Below are 18,496 nucleotides of genomic sequence, written 5' to 3'. Positions count from 1 at the left end.
TCCCAGATTTTGGAAAGTTCACGTGCATGCATGCCTCAGTGCAAAGACAGTTTGGACCAAAGATCGAGGTATTCCTGCTGTCTTATTATATGGATGAATCAGCTTGATTATTGATTGTTTACTCTACAATTTGGCAGAGAAGAAAAAAAATCAAGTCTTTGTCACCAGATCTGTAAACAAGCCTAGCATAAAATTGCTTGTTTTGTCAAGAGAATAGTCTAAAACCCAGATATATTAAATGTCTAACTGTGCGAGCCAGAAAAGGATTTGCGTTCTTACTCAGTAATTGAATATGACTTAATTAGCTTATCATACAGGCTGTAATATTAGATTTCTCTCTGAGTACCTCCTGTAAGAATAACAGCATGATCATCCTTGTAATGTGGTAGAGCATGTACCGTCCTACTAAATGAAACCACAGTGTCCAAATTTCTTGGCAGTGCTCTGCTCAAGGTGGTTCGTCAAAGTTCACCAGGCGAGAGACTACAGCTTTGTCTGCCGTCCACGTGTTGACGGGGTGAAGGTATTGTGTTTTGGCAGGAGCTCAGAGGACAGAACAACTGGCTGAACGGCACAGACGCACATGAACATTCTCTTCTCTACAGCACCTGTACTCATATCCACATTGTGCTTACAATGTGCAATATTTTTATGTGTAGAGGAGAATGTACACCATGGTTTCTAAATGTATTTGTATTGATGTGTGGAGCACACATGAACACAATGTTCAACATAAATCTGCCTATGGAACTAAGTCATATCATCACCTTATGTTTTGCATGGACTGTAGAGTGGAGGATGCTAAATACAACCATGTTCTTGCAGACTGACATGCAGTCTAATGTCAGTGTGTCTTTTGGTAGGACATTAAATGCTCCCACTGTGATGTTCCCAGGTAAATTATGTCACGTCTGATTGACCACAAGTTGCATTAAGCAGACTGGTCAAGAATCAAGAAAACATCCTGAACACTGTCAAAATGATGCACTATTTCTTCCAGTATAACCTGACACAGCCTATGTACAACTTTGTCCCCTTTTACTTGATCAAAATTGTGCTAAATCTCACTGTTACTACAAATGCTATCAGTACTATCAGTTCACTGTTGTATCTGGTTAAAGAGCATTATGGCAGAAGCCATTGATCACAGCTAGAGGGACAACTAGTGCTGCATTACAGTTTAGACGGAGTGACAAGGATTATGGGCCTAAACTGAAAAACAATATTAGTTCAGTCGGGAAAACTCTCATCATACATGTTACCATTTTATTGCTAAATGTACATACAGTTTGACTTGGTGGAGAAGGTTATGCTCAAAAAATGCTCCCTGTCTTGGGAAAACAATCAAACAAATCTATCTACTTGTTATCAGAGTAAAATAAAACTAATAGATGGATGTCCAAACTGAGCCCCACAGACTATCAAGTGTTAAAATGGCCTTAAAGCAATGTGATCAGTTATTCCAGTGCTCAAAAGAATCAAAAAGTACTGAAGCTTTAAAGAATTTAAGTAGTTTAAGTGGCCAAAAGCAAGAGAAAGCATTGTCTTAACTGCACGATTACACTGACAATGTTCAGTTAAAGTTTTTCACAAACCTGTGCAGGAGCTAGCTTGCATTTTTGGGGGGGTAATTACACACTAGAAATTACCCAGTTTTGGGCAGTGATGACTTTCAGTATTGTTGCTGTAGTATTGAAACAGGTATTGATTAAAAAATCTGGTTCTGTTATAACCCTACAGGCCATGAAGAGAGGGTTTGGTAATTGTTGTTAGTGACTGATGTAGAAATAAAGTGGCAGCCACCAGCAAACATTTGGCTCTGGAGAAAGGTGTTGCTTAACCACAGTGATATTAGTGTGTGATTTCAGCAGCTGAGAATGAGAACAGTTAAATGTCATTCATTTAGATCAACAAACTAAGGTTGCAGGTGAAGATCCTCCATAGTTGCGTGGACTCTCCTTATGACCCGATGCTCTCCAGAAATTGCTGAAAAATAGATAGTGTTATCTGTAAATGCAAGAAGAATGAATCATCTTTATTTGCTCTGTGTCTCTTTTCATTTTGTTATATTCCTCTAAGACAGAAAACATTCCCAGTACAATCAGATTTAATGCCAGTTTCTCTGCTTTTACGCACAACTGATCTGTAGTGTAATATGAATGTGAACATTTTGCCCCTTTGTGTGTATGTGGTGAATAGAAACCATGATTTATCCAGTACTCTTGGAATTGAATATATAAAACATACAAAGATAAGAAAAAGACTCATCACCTGTAACCTCAGAGATTTTGACAGCTACTCACACTTAAATACTGAAAGTTTAAGTGACACTTTCTGATTTATTAGAGGTCAAATACCTCAGTCAGTGTAGCATGCAGTCCAGACACCTTTGTGCATGTTTCTAAATCTAGATTTTTTACATTGCCTGTTTCCCAAAAACTGACTACCACATGTAATGATAGCTTTTACTGTTAAATGCTCTTTTCAGAGGATGTCACGCCTTTACATGTTTGTTTTGGCCCACAAACACGAGAGTGAGGCACACTTCCACCTCATAACAGCATGCTGTAAAGGCTGGGTCACCTCCGACTATTAAGGTAACGTGATATTCTGACACTCTGCTGTTTTACGGTCAGATTGCTCGGCCTCTGTCTAGTGAGCGTGTTTGAGAATTTAATTATTATTTTGACACTGAACACGCTGTCAGAGCAGAGGTCAGAGTCCACAGAGCTTTATGTAAGTTACTGTTTTATTTCTCAATCGATACAGCAGCGGGTTGGCTTGATTTGCAGACGGGTAAACGCAAGAGCTCATCTTTAGCCACACTGCACTTTAGTCCATTTTGAAACAGAGCAATTGAGAAAGTTTTCTCCATTCTTGGAACAGTTATGATGTAAAATATGATATGAAATTTGCAGAGGAGGGCGTTTATGTCCTGGTAATACACTGTACTGTCATGATAAAGATACCAACAAACCATACTGTAACCAAACTGTACACTCTATTATCTTGGATTCCAGTGCTGCACACATTAAGCTGCTTCTACAGGAGAATTCATGAATAAAAACAGTAAATACAAATGGGAAAAACTCACCACATGTCAGCAACAAGCCACAAATTACACATTGCCCGGATTGCAGAAGATCTACTTCAGAAAAAAAAAACAATGTTTTCTTTTAATTCTATTATTTATGAGAGTTTAGGTAGTACATAACTGGATATTGTAGTTGCTGTATTTCAAATTAAGCTAGAATGGATGAGACATCCTTGAAATCAAAACCCTTTAAGAGAAATTTTTTAGTCTACAATTCAATTAGTAAACTCTGCTTATCTGGTCCGCTCAATCATCTGCTAAAGATAATGTCAGATAAATGCTTTATTGTCATTGCATGTCAGTATAATCGAATTTAGCTTTGCAGCAGTCCACTTTGTGGCAGAATCAGAGTGAATGTGCACCAGAGATGAGATTTTACAGTAGATTCAGTACTCAAGTGTTTGTCTGCTGTGTATTTTAGAACCCAGCTTAAAGAGAGAGTTATTGCAGTCACAGAAAGTTATTTTTGGAAAACTTAAGGAGGAAGCTCTGTATGAGTAAGTTGGTCCAAATCTTTATTTGGTCAATGCTGTGAACTCCTCCACAGACTGGGACTCAATGCTTTGAAAAAAACTCAGAGTGTAATTGGGTGAACGTTCTGTCTGTCACATCTATACAGGCCACCTGAAAGTACTGCCCCTTGTTGCTGATTGGTCCTGTCAGTTTCTAAACGGGCCCAAACAGTTCAGATGGGAGCTTTGCAAGATGGATTCGCCAGTGAGAAACAAGGAAACGGGCGTATCCATCTGCTTTGCAAGGTTAATGGATGGATGAATTTTGGAAAGACTGGTGGATGGATGGATGTTGGAAAGGATGAATGAATGGATGGATTGATGTATGGATGTAAAAGAACTGATGGATGGCTGGATGGATGGATGATAAGAAGGATGGGAGAGTGAAAGGAAGGATAGCTAGATGGACGTATGGATGGATAGATACACGGATGGAAGGAAGAAAAGAGGGAAGGTTTAAAGAATGGGTGAGTGGATGAATGGAGGGATAAAAGAAAGGAGGACATTATGGATGAAAAGAAGGGTGGGAGGATGGAAGGAAGGAAGGACAGCTGGATAGAGGTATGGATAGAAGAAAAGATGGATGGATGATGGAAAGAAGGACGGTTGGATGGATGATGGATGGATGGATGGATGGATGGATGGAAGACTGGATAGATGGATGGATTGTTTAAATAAGTCAATGAGTTTGCCAGTGAAATCCCATACTTTTCTACACAAATGGGTACCAATGAAGCTCTTGGGGTACAAAAATGATTATTTTAGAAAGTAAAACAATCAACAGACTAAAAAATATCTGCTGTTTCTTGTCAAATATATTGACTTTCTTAAAGCAGTGATTTGGAGAGTCCAAACTGTGTGTAATTCCCTGTGTGCTATCCATTGAGGTGTCATTGACCCTGAAATAACAAAGTAAATGACCTGATAACTCAATGATTGAACTGTTGACTGTCATATGGCTCGTCTGTCTCAGCCTACAGCTAAAGTCCAATGTCAATCACTTCCCTGGTCTGAACTTTGGTCAATCTCCATAACGATAAGAGGGCGCCGGCCACCGTATCAGGCCTGAGTGATAAGGATTCACTCGAGTGTTTACACTGTGGGCACAGTAGAGCCTGAGCTTATACAGAGAACTCCTCAAACAAATGGACAGGCGGAGCCGGTGGGACAGCCCCATCAGCCCATATTGCTGCTCTAAGACCACCGTTATGCCCCTAGGGGCCCTTCTTCTTACAGGCCTGTCAGCACTCAGACCACAGGTTGGGTGGATTAAACATTAACCTGTAGTCTGTCACTCTCTTTCACACTGAATGGCTTTACTAACTCTTAGAAAGAGCTGGATGTCATTTTTTCAAGAACTAAAGTTACTCAGAAGTCTTCAAATCTTTGGATGATGAAGGTAGGGGGGCTCAAGTTTTGCTTAATGAGCAGCTGATGGATTTTCATATTCAGTAACCTACAGCAGTGTTCATTTTAATGACAGCAATGCTGGCTGGATTCAAACTAAACATATATGAGGGTGAGTTTCTCTTTATCTTCAAGTATGTTTTCTTTTACTTGGAATGAAAAAAGTATTCCTACACCTTGATGGGACAAGCCCATATACACCTCTGATGTCTTGGTCTTCTTCCAGCTTTTTATGGCTTTTCTTGTCAATGCACTTTTTGTTGTTTGTCGACTTCATCCTTGATGTATTTGTAAAGCATTTGGTAGCCCTTTGGTTGTCCCAGTTGTCATTACCAGACCTGTAAACTTGATACTATACATTATACACCCATATAAAAATCTAATGATATCAATACCTGATATTTGACACTCTAGGAACCCATTTTTGTGCCTTTCTTGTTTTCAGCCATCAAAAATTGCAAGAAAACTCCTGCTACTGACTAAATTTTACAAAGACATCATCAACTCATTAAACATTGCCATTGAACATTACAGTTTGGACAGTGTACTGAAGTTAGCTTGCAATTCTTGATGGATTCTATCGTAGGCACCAGCCTCGAGAACCAGATGTAGTTTTTTAGGGGTGCTTTCACACCTTCGATATTTGGTCTGGAGTTTCAGACTTTTAAGTTTGATCCGAATCTAAATGACAGTCCGGACCAAATAGCTGGACCTTGGGCCAACCCAAAGAGATGGTCTCGGCGCCTGTTCCCCGCCTAACCACTCCCCATCTCTCCCTGTCTCTCACACCAAAACCTAATTTTAAACACCGTAGTTTGCCTGTGTATTATGTGGGTGTCAACCATGGAAATATAACAGCTAAAGGCATACGTTTGTTGCTGACTCACAGTTCATAACAGAGACAGAATTAGAAAGTTGTTCTCCGTCTTCAACTTGTTTCAGTGCTATGGCACATGAGCGTGTGCTGTATGAAGCTCTCTGTCAGGATGGATCCAGTGGGATTAGAAGTGACAGAGACACAAGCTCATAGTACGAAACAGTTTCCCACATTTTACAAATTTTCGCAGTCTGGCAAATACAAACGTACCTGACTCAGTGTGCAAGATCAGGGTGCGTGACATTTTTTTGGATTACGACTCCTGTGGAGCAGACAAATGCGCACAGCTCCACAGTGCAGCCTTTTTACAACTTGTTAACAGCTATGGTTGTCAAACTACAACATCTTTGCATCAAAAATATCCTCATAACTGTACGTGATATCTTAAATGGCGCAGTTCATAGTTGCTTGCTTGAAGAAAGGGATTGTTGCTCCACCGTCACTGTTAAAATGACGAGGAGTAAACGCCATGCTGCTGTGTTCATCTTTCTCTCAATGCCATTTAAATTTATAGCCTCATATTGTTCCACATATTGTTCTTTAAATATAAGTTGGGAAAGGGTGCTTCACTGAGTAAACACTACTCATAAAGTCATATTGAATTATATTATATTACAGATATTGAAGAGAAAATTATAATGATGGATTCTAAAAATGGTATGCCGGAACATCTCCCCAGAGATGTTCGATTGGGTTTGAGTCAGGACTCTGGCAGGGCCACTCTTAGACATTTACAGAACTGTCCCAGTGTCACTCCTTGCATCTTCCTCAACCCTGACCAATTTCCCAGTCCCTGCTGCTGAAAAACACTCCCACATCATGATGCTGCCGCCAATGCTTTAGTGCTGGGACGGTATTGGGCAGGTGATGAGTGGAGCCTGTTTCCACCAGATGTAACGTTTAGAGTTGAGGCCAAACAGTTCAATCTTGGTTTCATCAGACCAGAGAATCTAATTTCTCACAGTCTGAGAGTCCTTCAGGTCCTTTTTTTTTTTTGCAAACAATAAGGAGGCTTTCATCTAGCCACTCTGCCATAAAGCCCAGATCAGTGGAGGCCTGCAGTGATTCTGTAACTTTGTTCCATCTCCACACAGGATCTTTGGAGCTCAGTCAGGGCATAGGGCTACTTGCTAGCACATCTTATGAATGACGGGCAATTAACAAAACAACAGCAAAGGCATAAAAGATAGGCTCTAACACTTCAAATCACATGTCAGAAAAAAACATAATTCAAATCACAACATTTGGACTCTATGATTTTTGCTGGGTGATGCCCATGAAGACCAGGAGCTGGAGTTGTTGACATTTAGTGAGCATTTCAAAGTATTAGCTTGACGAAACTTAGTGCTGCTTTAAGCAATTAATTTTGATATTATGAATAATTTATTTCTAGTCACAAAAGTTGAATTTTACTTAGCATCAGATGTGTACATGGACTAGAATTGTTCTGATACTGATACAAGTGTATTTCAAACACAGCTCTGGATATTTGTCCACACTCTAGCCCATGTTCTGGTCCAAAAAATCTCAAAATTTGATTAGTTTAAGGTTAATTTTTATGACCGTGACACAATGTATAGTATTATAATCCTGTTTGCTCTCTAGTCTTGGATTGGGAATCAGTTCTGTTGAGGTGATATATGATAAACATAATTTAGATAAACTGGTGAAATTACTGATATTGATATGAAATTCTATGAGGCATGTCTGTTTCCGGGTTTGGTGTCAGAACAACCCCATTAAAAACTGAAGCCTAGGTCCATTTGTGTGATTATAGAGATGCTACAAGTGTATGTAGTGGGGCCCTTTCAGCTCACCCCTTTTCGAGTGATGGATTTCACCCCTGGGTCTGTCAACTCAGCAGTGCAGGTGATTTGTGGGTAGTGTTCCTGAGGGTCTCAGACGGCTGTGTAAACCAACTTCCCGCTGATCTGTGTGCCTTCCTGTTGGGAGAGTATGAGGCCGTCTTCACGCCTGGGTCACGTTCAGAGAGTGTTTATCTGCCTCGGCCAGGGCTTACGAGCTGCTTCATGGCCTGTCTGTTTAATGTAGGTCCTGACTGCGATGGATGAGCAAAACATGGGGGGCTGGGTGAGCATGCTGGGCCACTGTGCAGCAATCCATCGGACAGTATGGATTATTTATGTTGCGCTCTACATCCGGCCCTGTGGTCATTGGATCAGACTTGCTAATACTCAAGTCTATAATGGGATTTATTGATTTTGATGAGAGTCTGGATTCCAGTAGGGCTCAGATCTTTTTGTGCCTTCTGCCTGCCTCCTACGCTGATTTCAAAGCTCTATCCATGTGCCGTCATTGCTATGGCATAGTCATGGAGACCTCAGTGGGCTCTTAGTTAGGCAAGCATTTGTTACTTCAGCCCCTTTCAGACCCCAACCCTCACCCACACAAACACATTTGACCCTGCTCATCTTCCCCCCTCAGTGCACGGTGCCCTCAGTAGGCTTGGTTGAGTGAGCACATGAGGGGTCTTGAACCACAGGACAAAAGCTTGCTGTTGCTGTAGGAACCCCTGTTTTCTTTCTCTCTCTTAGCTAACTCCGTCTCGCTCGTCGCTGATAAAGACCCTGTAATGTAGCTTAGCTGACATTCCTCTCCACCCCCTCGTGTCTCTCTTTTTTCTCAATCCGCAAGACGTCTGCAGCTAAGCGGCTCTGTGTGTTTATATTCTCATGCTGTATGTTGGTGGCAACAGAGGTTAGCTTGGGCCGTCACTCCATGGCTGCTGGTACAGGGGTCGTGAGGTCAGAAGAGGACTTGTGCTGTGTATGTTTTTTAAATAGAAAGTCATGCAGGGGGAGCATGTTGACACAGCTCTGATACATGTAAACCACTTTACATTGTCCTACATCTGGATTGTGTAACTGAACATGCCGGGAGGTGTTACTGATCTCATAACTGAATGTATTTTTACAACCATCAAGCTCAGATGGATATTCCCATTAGATAATATCTTTCTCATGTTTTATTTGAATAGACAGCATGGATGTTAGTCAAGCTGTAGCCGAGAGTCTTCTTTACTTCCCCCCCGAAGCGGTATTATAATGAGACAGTGCTGAGTGAAGAGGGTGTATGAAACAGGATGTCCTCTAAAGGAAGACCTGAGGGTCAGGAGCTAGCGGCTGAATGCTAAAGAGGTTTGCTTTATCCTAGTAGAGCTAACACTGCCTCCATTCAGAATTACAAGTTTATTGTGGAGTAAGTAGCTCTGTAAAGAAGCCCGCTCACATGGCCAGGCTTCTTTTCATGTAGAGTGTTAATAATGGGTGGGAATCTTAACGATCTTCACTGTTAAACGCCGGTTGATTTGATGATAAACTTAGATTGTTGCATCGTATTTGACCTGAAAACATTTGTAGACATGTCATGGCATTGATTATTTCACTAAAAGGTTCCAAATATTACCTGCTTATTCCCTATCGTCTCCAGCCCTAAAACATAAATATTCATACATTTTGTATTTTTTTTTCTTTTTTTTTAGCAAACTAGTTTCTTAGATTTTTTCAGAATCTGAATTAAATGTGTTGTCATTATAACAGGGTATGTCCTGTTACACATACACACAGGAAATACAGGAAACTAAACCTTAAGATATGTTATATACACATTTCAATTTGACTTTGTTTTAGTTCTTATTTTACTGTTGGGATTTTCCAATGAGCAACACTTCCAAAGACATTTTTCCTGCTTTGACTCACCCCCCTCCCCTGAAAGCTTCGTCCTGCTGTTGTTTCCTTGTTAGGGTAAATAACTGCTGCCCAGATTTTTTTTTTTTTTTTTTTTTTTTTTGGCTGCTGAGAAATAGTATTTCACAGCAGATTTGATAAGAAATTGATATTGAGTGCTACTTGGTGTGCATTCTTCTGTTTTAGACCAGCAAAGAACTGATTTTTTTTCCTAAAGGACCATTTCAAAGAGCTAAAAAAAAAAAAAAAGTCTAATGGAAACCTAGACCTGTACACTTGCTGGACCTGCATCTAGGACAGTAAGTGCAATATATGATTCTGTTACCCATATTGAAAAAAACTCTACTGTGCTCTGTGATTTTAAAGGATTGCTAATCCATGTTATACCACACAGGTGGACTTTGACCAAGGTCTTACTATTGTTGGTATTAGATATTTATGTTTCAGTTTTTATCACTAATCTGCTTTTGGTCATTCCTGAATTTTAGTCTACATTCGCACTACAGACCTTAATGCTCAATCCTGATCTTTTACTCAGATCTGATTTTTTGTTTGCCTGTTCAGGCTGCAGTTGATCAGATATGTATCTGATATGAAAGTGGCCTGAATCCTATATGAAAACATCAGATTCAATGTGACTTGTGCTGTTCACACTGTCTGAAAAAAATCAGAATTGAAGCACATATAAGCAAAAAAATTAGAGTTTGGTCACATCTTGCACTCCACCCCTCTCTAACTTATAAAATGTCACTGAAAGAAAAATTTTGTTGCCATATGTGCTACTATCAACGGTCAGAATCCTATTTGTTTTATGTATTTTATGCCCTCTGCACTCAAGGTGAAGCTGTATGCAGATGATGTATGCTTTTCCTGGCTGCTTCACAGGAATGCCATCCATTTCCGTCACTCAGTCTTTTAAAATAGACTCACAGGGAGCACTGAGGGCAAAACCAGTTTGAGCATGCAGTCAGTGTGTCTTACCACACAGCCCACAATGCATTACACATTTCAGAGCTAGTTAAGGTTATTCTAAAGGCGGTTGAATGTAAATGTATGGAGTGGATGCAAACAACCAGCAGCTGCTGTCTTGTAACACAACAGGCCCCCCATCACCCACCTCCCACCACCCACCAGCCACCTCCCCCTCATTAGATGTTCTTAGTGAGGCCTGATGGGAAAGGGCTTACTGAAGATTGACCTAGTTTACATGGCCATGCATGAAGTTCTGATATGTAACGCAAAGTCCAAGACAAACCTACTTCTCGGTGTATCGTCTCATGGGTACTTCATGGACTCCCCCAGTCTCCCCCAATGCAATTCAGCAAAATCTCTACTGTACAAGCCAGTCTGTCATGTCTTCTCCAGGCTACCGCTCATTACCTAAGCCACACACATGACCTACATTCAACCCCCCACATGTCTCGGTGCCTCGCTCTCCTTGCCTTCTGTCCTCTGTCTTACTCTTGCAGCAGCACTGTGAGGTTTTGTGAGGATAAGGTTACTGTATTTGGAGAGAATAGGTCAGAGGAGCAGAGGGGCTTGTGTTGTGTCATAAGATACTTCATGTCCTTCATATCCTTTTCGTCTGCTGATCCACTATAGCAACATGCATGTGGCACCTGTCGTCGGATGGCCACATGTTTCATCAGCACAGCTCAAAAGGTCTGAATGTATAAGCCAGTGCTACGTTGATTCGTCTACACTGAAAGATAACAACTTATTACCCATGTAGTGTTGATGTTAGGATGTTATCAGTTGTTAGCTATGTTAGCAATGTGGCTTTATGAATGTTCGTGTAGTGTTTGGACTACAGTTTTTGCCCATATCTCAAGAAATATTGCATGAGATGTTGAAAAAAACAGTATTTCAAATTACTTAATGGATGAAACTTTCAGTGTTTCAAATTTTCTTATGTTTGAAGGATTTCAACTTTTCATTATATTTGGACCAAAATTTTCTTCCAGTTATTAAATATGTAGCTTTACTGATGCCAGTCTCTGTTTATTTTTAGGAACACAGTTTTGATCTGCACCGAAATAACTTCTGTAATTCCCATTTGATCATTTGGTTCACAATGTTAATCCCTAGGCTAATATATCTCAAGATACACTCTATAGACAAAAGTATTTGACCATATATCTTAATTATTGAATTAAAGTCAATCAGACCTGTTGCCACAGATGTACAAAATCAAGGATTAGCCATGCAGTCACCATTTGCAAACATTTGTGATACAAAATGGGTCACTTACAGTCAACTGAAAGTAATATTACTAGACAGTGGAAGCATTTAGGAACAACAGCAATATAGCCACAAAGTGTAAGACCACATAAAATCACAGAGCAGGATTAAAGGCCCTTTTTTATTCCATCATGACTGTCCCCCAGTGCACAAAGAAAGGATTATTAAAGACATGGTTTGATGAATTTGGTGTTGAAGAACTTGACTGGCCTGCACAGAGGCCGACCTCAACCCTAACTGGAACAGAGATTGCGAGCCAGTCCGTCTCGTCCAACATCAGTACCTGACCTCATAAATGCTCTACAGAATGACTGGGTACCATTCCCATAGAAACACTCCAGAATCTTGTGGAAAGCCTTCCAAGAAGATTGGTGGCTGTTAAAGGTGCAATAGCAGGGCTAATTTCATAATAAAGTACATGTTTTGAACACAATGTCATTATAGATCCTGTTGGTGTAATGGTCAGGTGGCTGAATACTCCTGTCCATATAGTGTTTATTGGTTTGTTTACCACAGAAATAGCAATTTATGGTTCCCAGAGGATGGACCTATCTCCTTGTACCAACACATGTGTTTTCTTATCCTGTAAATGATCCCAAAACTTTACAAGAGTTTTTACCAAGAGTTTTGTTAAATCAAATATTTATGGTTATAAGAAGCTATACCCCAAAGACCTATGGGATTTACCTTTCCTGTAGCGTTAAGTGTGTTTTTACATGACATGTCTGAACACCTTTTTAACAGATTGGATAGCCATAAGAAATTTAATTTGTCTTGAACCCCTGACTTTACTATTGCCACTGTTGGATCAATTTGGTTCAACTAATGCTTTAAGAACAGCAAAAGAATTGGTTAATGACCCAGATCCTACATGCTTAATGGCTTATACTTATTCATACTGGGCGACTGAATTTTCTGTTTTCTGTTACTGTGAATACCTAAACGTTGCACACATTTGATGAAAGCCTTTCTTAATTTCCTGGACCATTGTACGGTGGCTCTCTATTGTTAAAAGGATAACATGCTAGACTCAGATAATGAATAATTATATTTGGTAAACATAATTTTTGGCCATGTTTGCTATGTTAGCCCATAGATTTAATGTAACATGGACATAGTCTCAGTGATGTCACCCACTAGTTTCTGAAGTAGACTTTTGATGCCTAACAATGGAAGTTGCCATATTGGAAATGCTGTCTCAAACAAACTTCTGGTCAACCTTGTGGCAGATAAAAAGCTCGAGCAAACCGCTACAACATTCCCATCAGTCACACCAATAATTATGCAGAACTCATAGCCTTTGTACTGTATAATCAAGTGTACAAGTTGTAGAATTTTTTTATTCAGCAGGGACGCTAGATAAACTGCAGTTGGAACTTCTACATTGGCTTCATTTTTCACCAGCTTGTGTTAGCCATGTTGGCGAGCCTCTGTAGCACAAGCACACAGCATTACTGTATCTGAACCTCAAAGAGCAGCAAACATGAAGGCCAACTCTTTGCCTCTGGCAGTTCTAACAGAGGTGACCCAAGAAACGAATTATCGCCTTGTTTTCCTCTCTGTCACTTTTTATTTCCATTTAGCCTCATTGACCTTTTGGCTTTCCCCCCCTTCACCTTTCTTGTGTCCTGTTGTCCCCAGTCTGATGTGTAAGAGTGCCGGCAGCCCGCTCCTCCGCCACCGCTATGGTCGATATGGAGAGCCACTACCATCCCCCCTCGCCCCTGGAGGACTCGATGCTGGGCAGCCCCCTGTGCGTCGATGACGAATTCATGGGCGGCATGGAGGAGCTCCAGGACATCTCGCAGTCCATTGACAATGATGCCCTCAGCTCTTTCGATGTCCCCGAGTACCAGTCGTCCAGTAACGGTTCTGAAGGTTCTACTGTACTAGGTGAACACTCAATATCACTCAATTAAATATCTTTAACTGTACATAAAATAACAACATAGGAACCACAGTTTCCCCTTAGCTAAACCTCTCTAATTTTCAGAGTGGACATACACTATGGCATATTTATCTGCTGCTGTAACAGCTCTTTCTGTACCTATATTGTCCCACATTTTAATCCCTTGTTCCTCTATGCTAACCTTCCTCTGTTTTGTCCTAATTTTCTCATTGTCTGTTTTCCCACTCATTTTGTGCCAATTCCTTTCATATTTCCTGCTTTTTCCTCCCCTTTCTCCCAGTTTACCCACCTCTCTTTCCTGCATTTCACCTCTCTGTCCTCCTTTACCCTTCTCCTCGCCCCATAACCATTGAGGAATCCTCACATTCCTCAGGCGCCATGCACCGCCGCTCAGGAAACATCCATTTTGCTGCTGCGTTTCCTCCTGAATAAAAGTCACATGGGGCATCTGAGGAAATTTACGCTTACTTCCAAATTATGCAACAAGTGAAGAAGCTGTGAACAATGTGAGGAGATAAATATATAATGGAAGAAAAGAGGGAGTGAATGAAAACAAGAAAGGAGAAAAGAGCAGGAGAAGGCATCACGTAAACATTTAATGAAGTCATGGAAAAAGGCGGCAAGGAGGTGTTTCAGATTTATTGGTGTTTGGGGGTGTTAACAGCGAGACAGAAGAAGAACCACTCATTTCCTCTTCCTCACTTTTCTTTAAACTTGCAGCAGGCAGGAACGCAACTTCAGATCTGCTTTAAAATGCCGCTTTTCCCCATTCTGGAATCTCTCAGCCAACTCATGTGGCCTGACTTAGAGCCATTGTTTAGCACCTTTTCATCTTGGCTTTTTGTTCACTAACCATGCTTGCCCATGGTGGAAACTGAAAACTTTTTGGCAACCTTTGTCAAGCCCCATGACCTGCCATCCATGAGTAAGAGTGGTAATACTACTCCAACGCTGTTATGACTGTGACAGAAGGTACACTGCAGGCGGCATGGTGAAACCTCTGAGTTAAGAGTTGTTCTGGTGGAACAGATTGTCTTTTTTTAAGCAGAGGCCAATATTAAGCCAGTTTTTTGCCAGAAGAAAGATAAATAATGCTGCATGCCTCACTGAAAGTACAGCACAGGCTTACATTTGGTGATTCTGTTCTTCTCCCTATCTTCCACATCATAATGCCTTCCTCTCTGCAGTCTCTCTTACTTAATCCATGAGCCGTGCTTCTACTGGCATACAGCTACATGCCAACTGGTGCAGATGCTTGTTTCTGTAGTAGCAACCAAAGGGACAAGACAATATAGAAGTTTTTTGTCATGAAGGACTTACTTATTACTTATATGTTGTATGCACCTCCAAGTCTGAGGCCATGGTTTTCTTTCAGGAAAGTGGTGGATTGCTCCCTCCAGGTGGGGAGTGAGTCTCTGCCTCAGGGGAAAGAGTTCAAGTATCTCTGGGTCTTGTTCAGGAGTGAGGGTAAAAGGGAGCGTGAGATCGAGAGGCAGATTGGTGCAGTATCAGCAGCACTGTGGGCATTGTGCTGGACAGTTGTGGTGAAGAGGGAGCTGAGCCGAAAGGGTTTCAATTTACTGGTCAATCTACCTCCCACCTATGTCACCTATGGTCATGAACTCTTGGTAATGACTTACAGGGTGAGATCGCAGTTACAAGCGGCCAAAATGAGTTTTATCCGGAGGTGGCTGGGCTCAGCCTTAGAAATAGGGTGAGGAGGGAACTCAGAGTAGAGCTGCTACTCCTTTGCATCGAGGGAGGTAGTTTGGGCATCTGATCAGAGTACTTTCTGGGCGCCTCCCTCTGGAGGTCTTCCAGGCACATCTGTCCAGAATGTGTTGGAGAGATTATATGTCCTGTCTGGTCCGGGAACGCCTTGGGATCCCCCAGAAGGAGTTGGAAAAGGATGTCTGGGTTGACTTGCTCAGCCTGCTACCTCGGATAAGCGGAATAAGATGGATAGATGGATGGATTACTTATATGAAAGAGTAATTGAAGATGGATTACTTGAATCACAAACCTTACAAGAAAAAAGACATGGGAGCTGAGTGCACAGACAGATTACTTTGTCATGTGTTACCCCATCACAGGTATAAAATGTATGTATCAGAATTTTAATGCAAAATAAAGACAAAGATTCATCCCATCCATGGAATTTCAGTGCTACAGTGAAGTTTATTGTACCCTGTACTATTATACTTGTCAGTTAACCCTTTAAAACCTGAGTTTCTGGACTCTTTTCTTATTTTAACCATAAAAGGCCCAGAAAAATGTCCTGTGAGTACATGCTTTTGCCCATTTTTCCACAATACTTAGAACTTTTAATATATGGCAGTTATTTACATTTTACTGCATGTTGGGACTTCCGGTTTGTAAATGAGACTGTAGACAGCTAAAACGAGGAGCTCCCAGCCGAATAAGTTTAAAAAAAACGGAGAAAACCCTTATAATCATAACTCGACGACAGACAAATAATTAACATGGATAAAACACATTTTACTGCATGTTAAGAGTGTTTTAACAGTTTAAAATGAAAAAACACAAAAAACAGGGGAACTTTATGCTAGATTCTTAGTGAGAAAAGGGGAAATTACAGTAATAACCACATGCTGGCTTGGAAGCACAGTTTCTTAGCTTTCAGACACTGTTTGAATTTTTCTGATAACACAAACAGTCATGCAATTATGGTCATGCAAAGTGTGCTTCAACAGAGCGTCGTCGGCAACGTCGGCAAAGTCATATATGAAATACAATGTGTTTGAACCCACTTCCAGATCAGATATGATCATTCCGCAATGCTCTGGTGCTCAGGACTAACATGCTTTGTTTTGACTGGATCAGCCTTGTGCATTGAAGAAAGAAATCTTGATTTGTTAAGTGAAGTAGTTGCTAGTTTTAGTCTTTTCATGGGATTAATTGACAATGAGATAAAAATATATAATGTTTAGACATGTCTGTTAGTGGTTTTGGTTGCTGATTTGTGTTTTAATTATCAGTATTTTAATCACAGATGTGTCTTTGTTTTTAGATGCCCTGACGCCAGCTTCCAGCCCGTCATCAGTTGTTTATGGGGTGGCAGCAAGCCAGGACGACTTCTCATCTTCCTCTACATCGCTTAACCTGGAGTGTCGAGTTTGTGCAGACCGCGCCTCAGGATACCACTACGGAGTCCACGCCTGCGAGGGCTGCAAGGTGAGACCAAAATTACACGTGTTGTACACTTTAACAGATAAACAGAGGAGTTTCCTCGTCCAAGCTGTGGACAAGTAGGGGAGAGTGGGGGGATTTGTGCCAGCGGGGAATTAGTGCCACCCCTTCTTTCAAGAAAACCATAGAAAGAATTGGTCATGTGACCACATATTTTTGAAGAGCCATCCATTTTACTCATCCTGCATAAAAGACAGACACATGCATGAGAAGTAAGCCCATTTTAGCTGAAAAAACTGTTTTTTGCCTTTCAAAGTAAAGTTTCTATGATCAAGTTTTTTTTATTGTTATGTCTGAACAATTATAGACAAGTTTGAAAACATTTCACACATGTTTTAGTGCTTTAGTAGGCTACACAATGAGTCTATACAGTTAGCGTGATGTTAGCTCTAAACTGCTGGATCATGCTACTTTTTCAAAATAGTGGGGCTGGGGTGATTTGTGCCAAAGGGCCTGGGTTAAGTTGTGCCAGTGGCACATCCACAAACCCAGACCCACAGACACACCCAAACCGTGACATCCACACAACCAGACCCAAATACCCACAAATCCAGACCCACACATGCAGACCTACACACCCAGACACATAAATCCCAGACCTAGACCCTAACCCACACACCCTCTCACCCAGACCCTCACACCCAGTCCCACACACCAACACACCTACCCTAACAAATCCACACAATCACACACCCAGACCTACACACCTAGTACCCAACAAAGAAGGACCAAAAACAGCTGGAGAAGTGAGGAGATGGACATGCCTTATCAGTGTTTGATGTACCTGCCATTTATTTAATTTAGCTAACACTGATTTCAGTTTTGAGTTTGCACTATGTTATTAAAGAGCAGTTTATTCAGTTTTTAAGTGGCCTAAGTCACAATGAGATGTTCAGAAATTGGCCTAAATCACTTTTTTTATATATGTTGCATAACTGACAGACTGTATTTCAACAGGAATCTATTGCCAAAGCCCTTTTGCCTGAAATATATTGTGTATTTAAGTTTTTTGTGTTATCCCAAAAACTAGAAAATATGACTTATGCCATTCGTTTAAATCTAAATAAACCCTAAATGAGTAATTTTGTATTGAATTTGTCTTGCTTTTATACAGCATTACAGTTTATGAGATTAAAATGTTCTGTTTTACTTCAATAATCTTCAATAATCACTGGCACAATTTACCCCAACATAGTCTAACCAAAGGCACAACTTACCCCACACCGGGGGCAAGTTGTGCCACGAGACCACTTTTTTTCTGAAAGCTATATTTCTTAAACAGTTTATTTCAGATCCAAAGTTATTGTTCCCAGGAATGCACCACATCCTGAAATATATGTGCGTACTTAAGTTGGAGGCATTACTGTCATGGCCTCACTTTAAAGCCACTTTGAGTAAAAACTGGCACAACTCACCCCACTCTCCCCTAATCAGAGTGACAACTGGAGTCTTTTTTCATTTCAGCTACAGCTTTCTCTTTCCTTGTCAATATTTCTGTCAATATTTTCTCCTCCACGTGTCACCAACCCTCAAGTGCAA

General features: G+C 40.8%; 1 protein-coding gene across 4 annotated transcripts in view; it reads left to right on the top strand.

Moving 5' to 3' along the window:
- pparab (peroxisome proliferator-activated receptor alpha b) overlaps positions 1 to 18,496 on the top strand; it is a 55,707-nt gene that overhangs the window by 14,532 nt on the left and 22,679 nt on the right. For 3 of the 4 annotated variants that reach the window (XM_041795011.1, XM_041795014.1, XM_041795013.1), the window contains 2 exons: positions 13,480 to 13,731; positions 16,779 to 16,942. In XM_041795011.1, coding sequence (XP_041650945.1) covers positions 13,524 to 13,731; positions 16,779 to 16,942 — 372 coding nt within the window. In that variant the 5' untranslated portion in view covers positions 13,480 to 13,523. Of the gene's footprint in view, positions 1 to 2,488; positions 2,598 to 13,479; positions 13,732 to 16,778; positions 16,943 to 18,496 lie in introns of all 4 variants that reach the window. The other variant, XM_041795012.1, reaches the window with a different exon arrangement.

Source organism: Cheilinus undulatus, linkage group 9, assembly GCF_018320785.1.
Source record: "Cheilinus undulatus linkage group 9, ASM1832078v1, whole genome shotgun sequence".
Lineage (NCBI taxonomy): Eukaryota > Metazoa > Chordata > Actinopteri > Labriformes > Labridae > Cheilinus > Cheilinus undulatus.
Note: the sequence above shows the minus strand (reverse complement) of the source record. Positions and strands in the feature narration are given on the sequence as shown.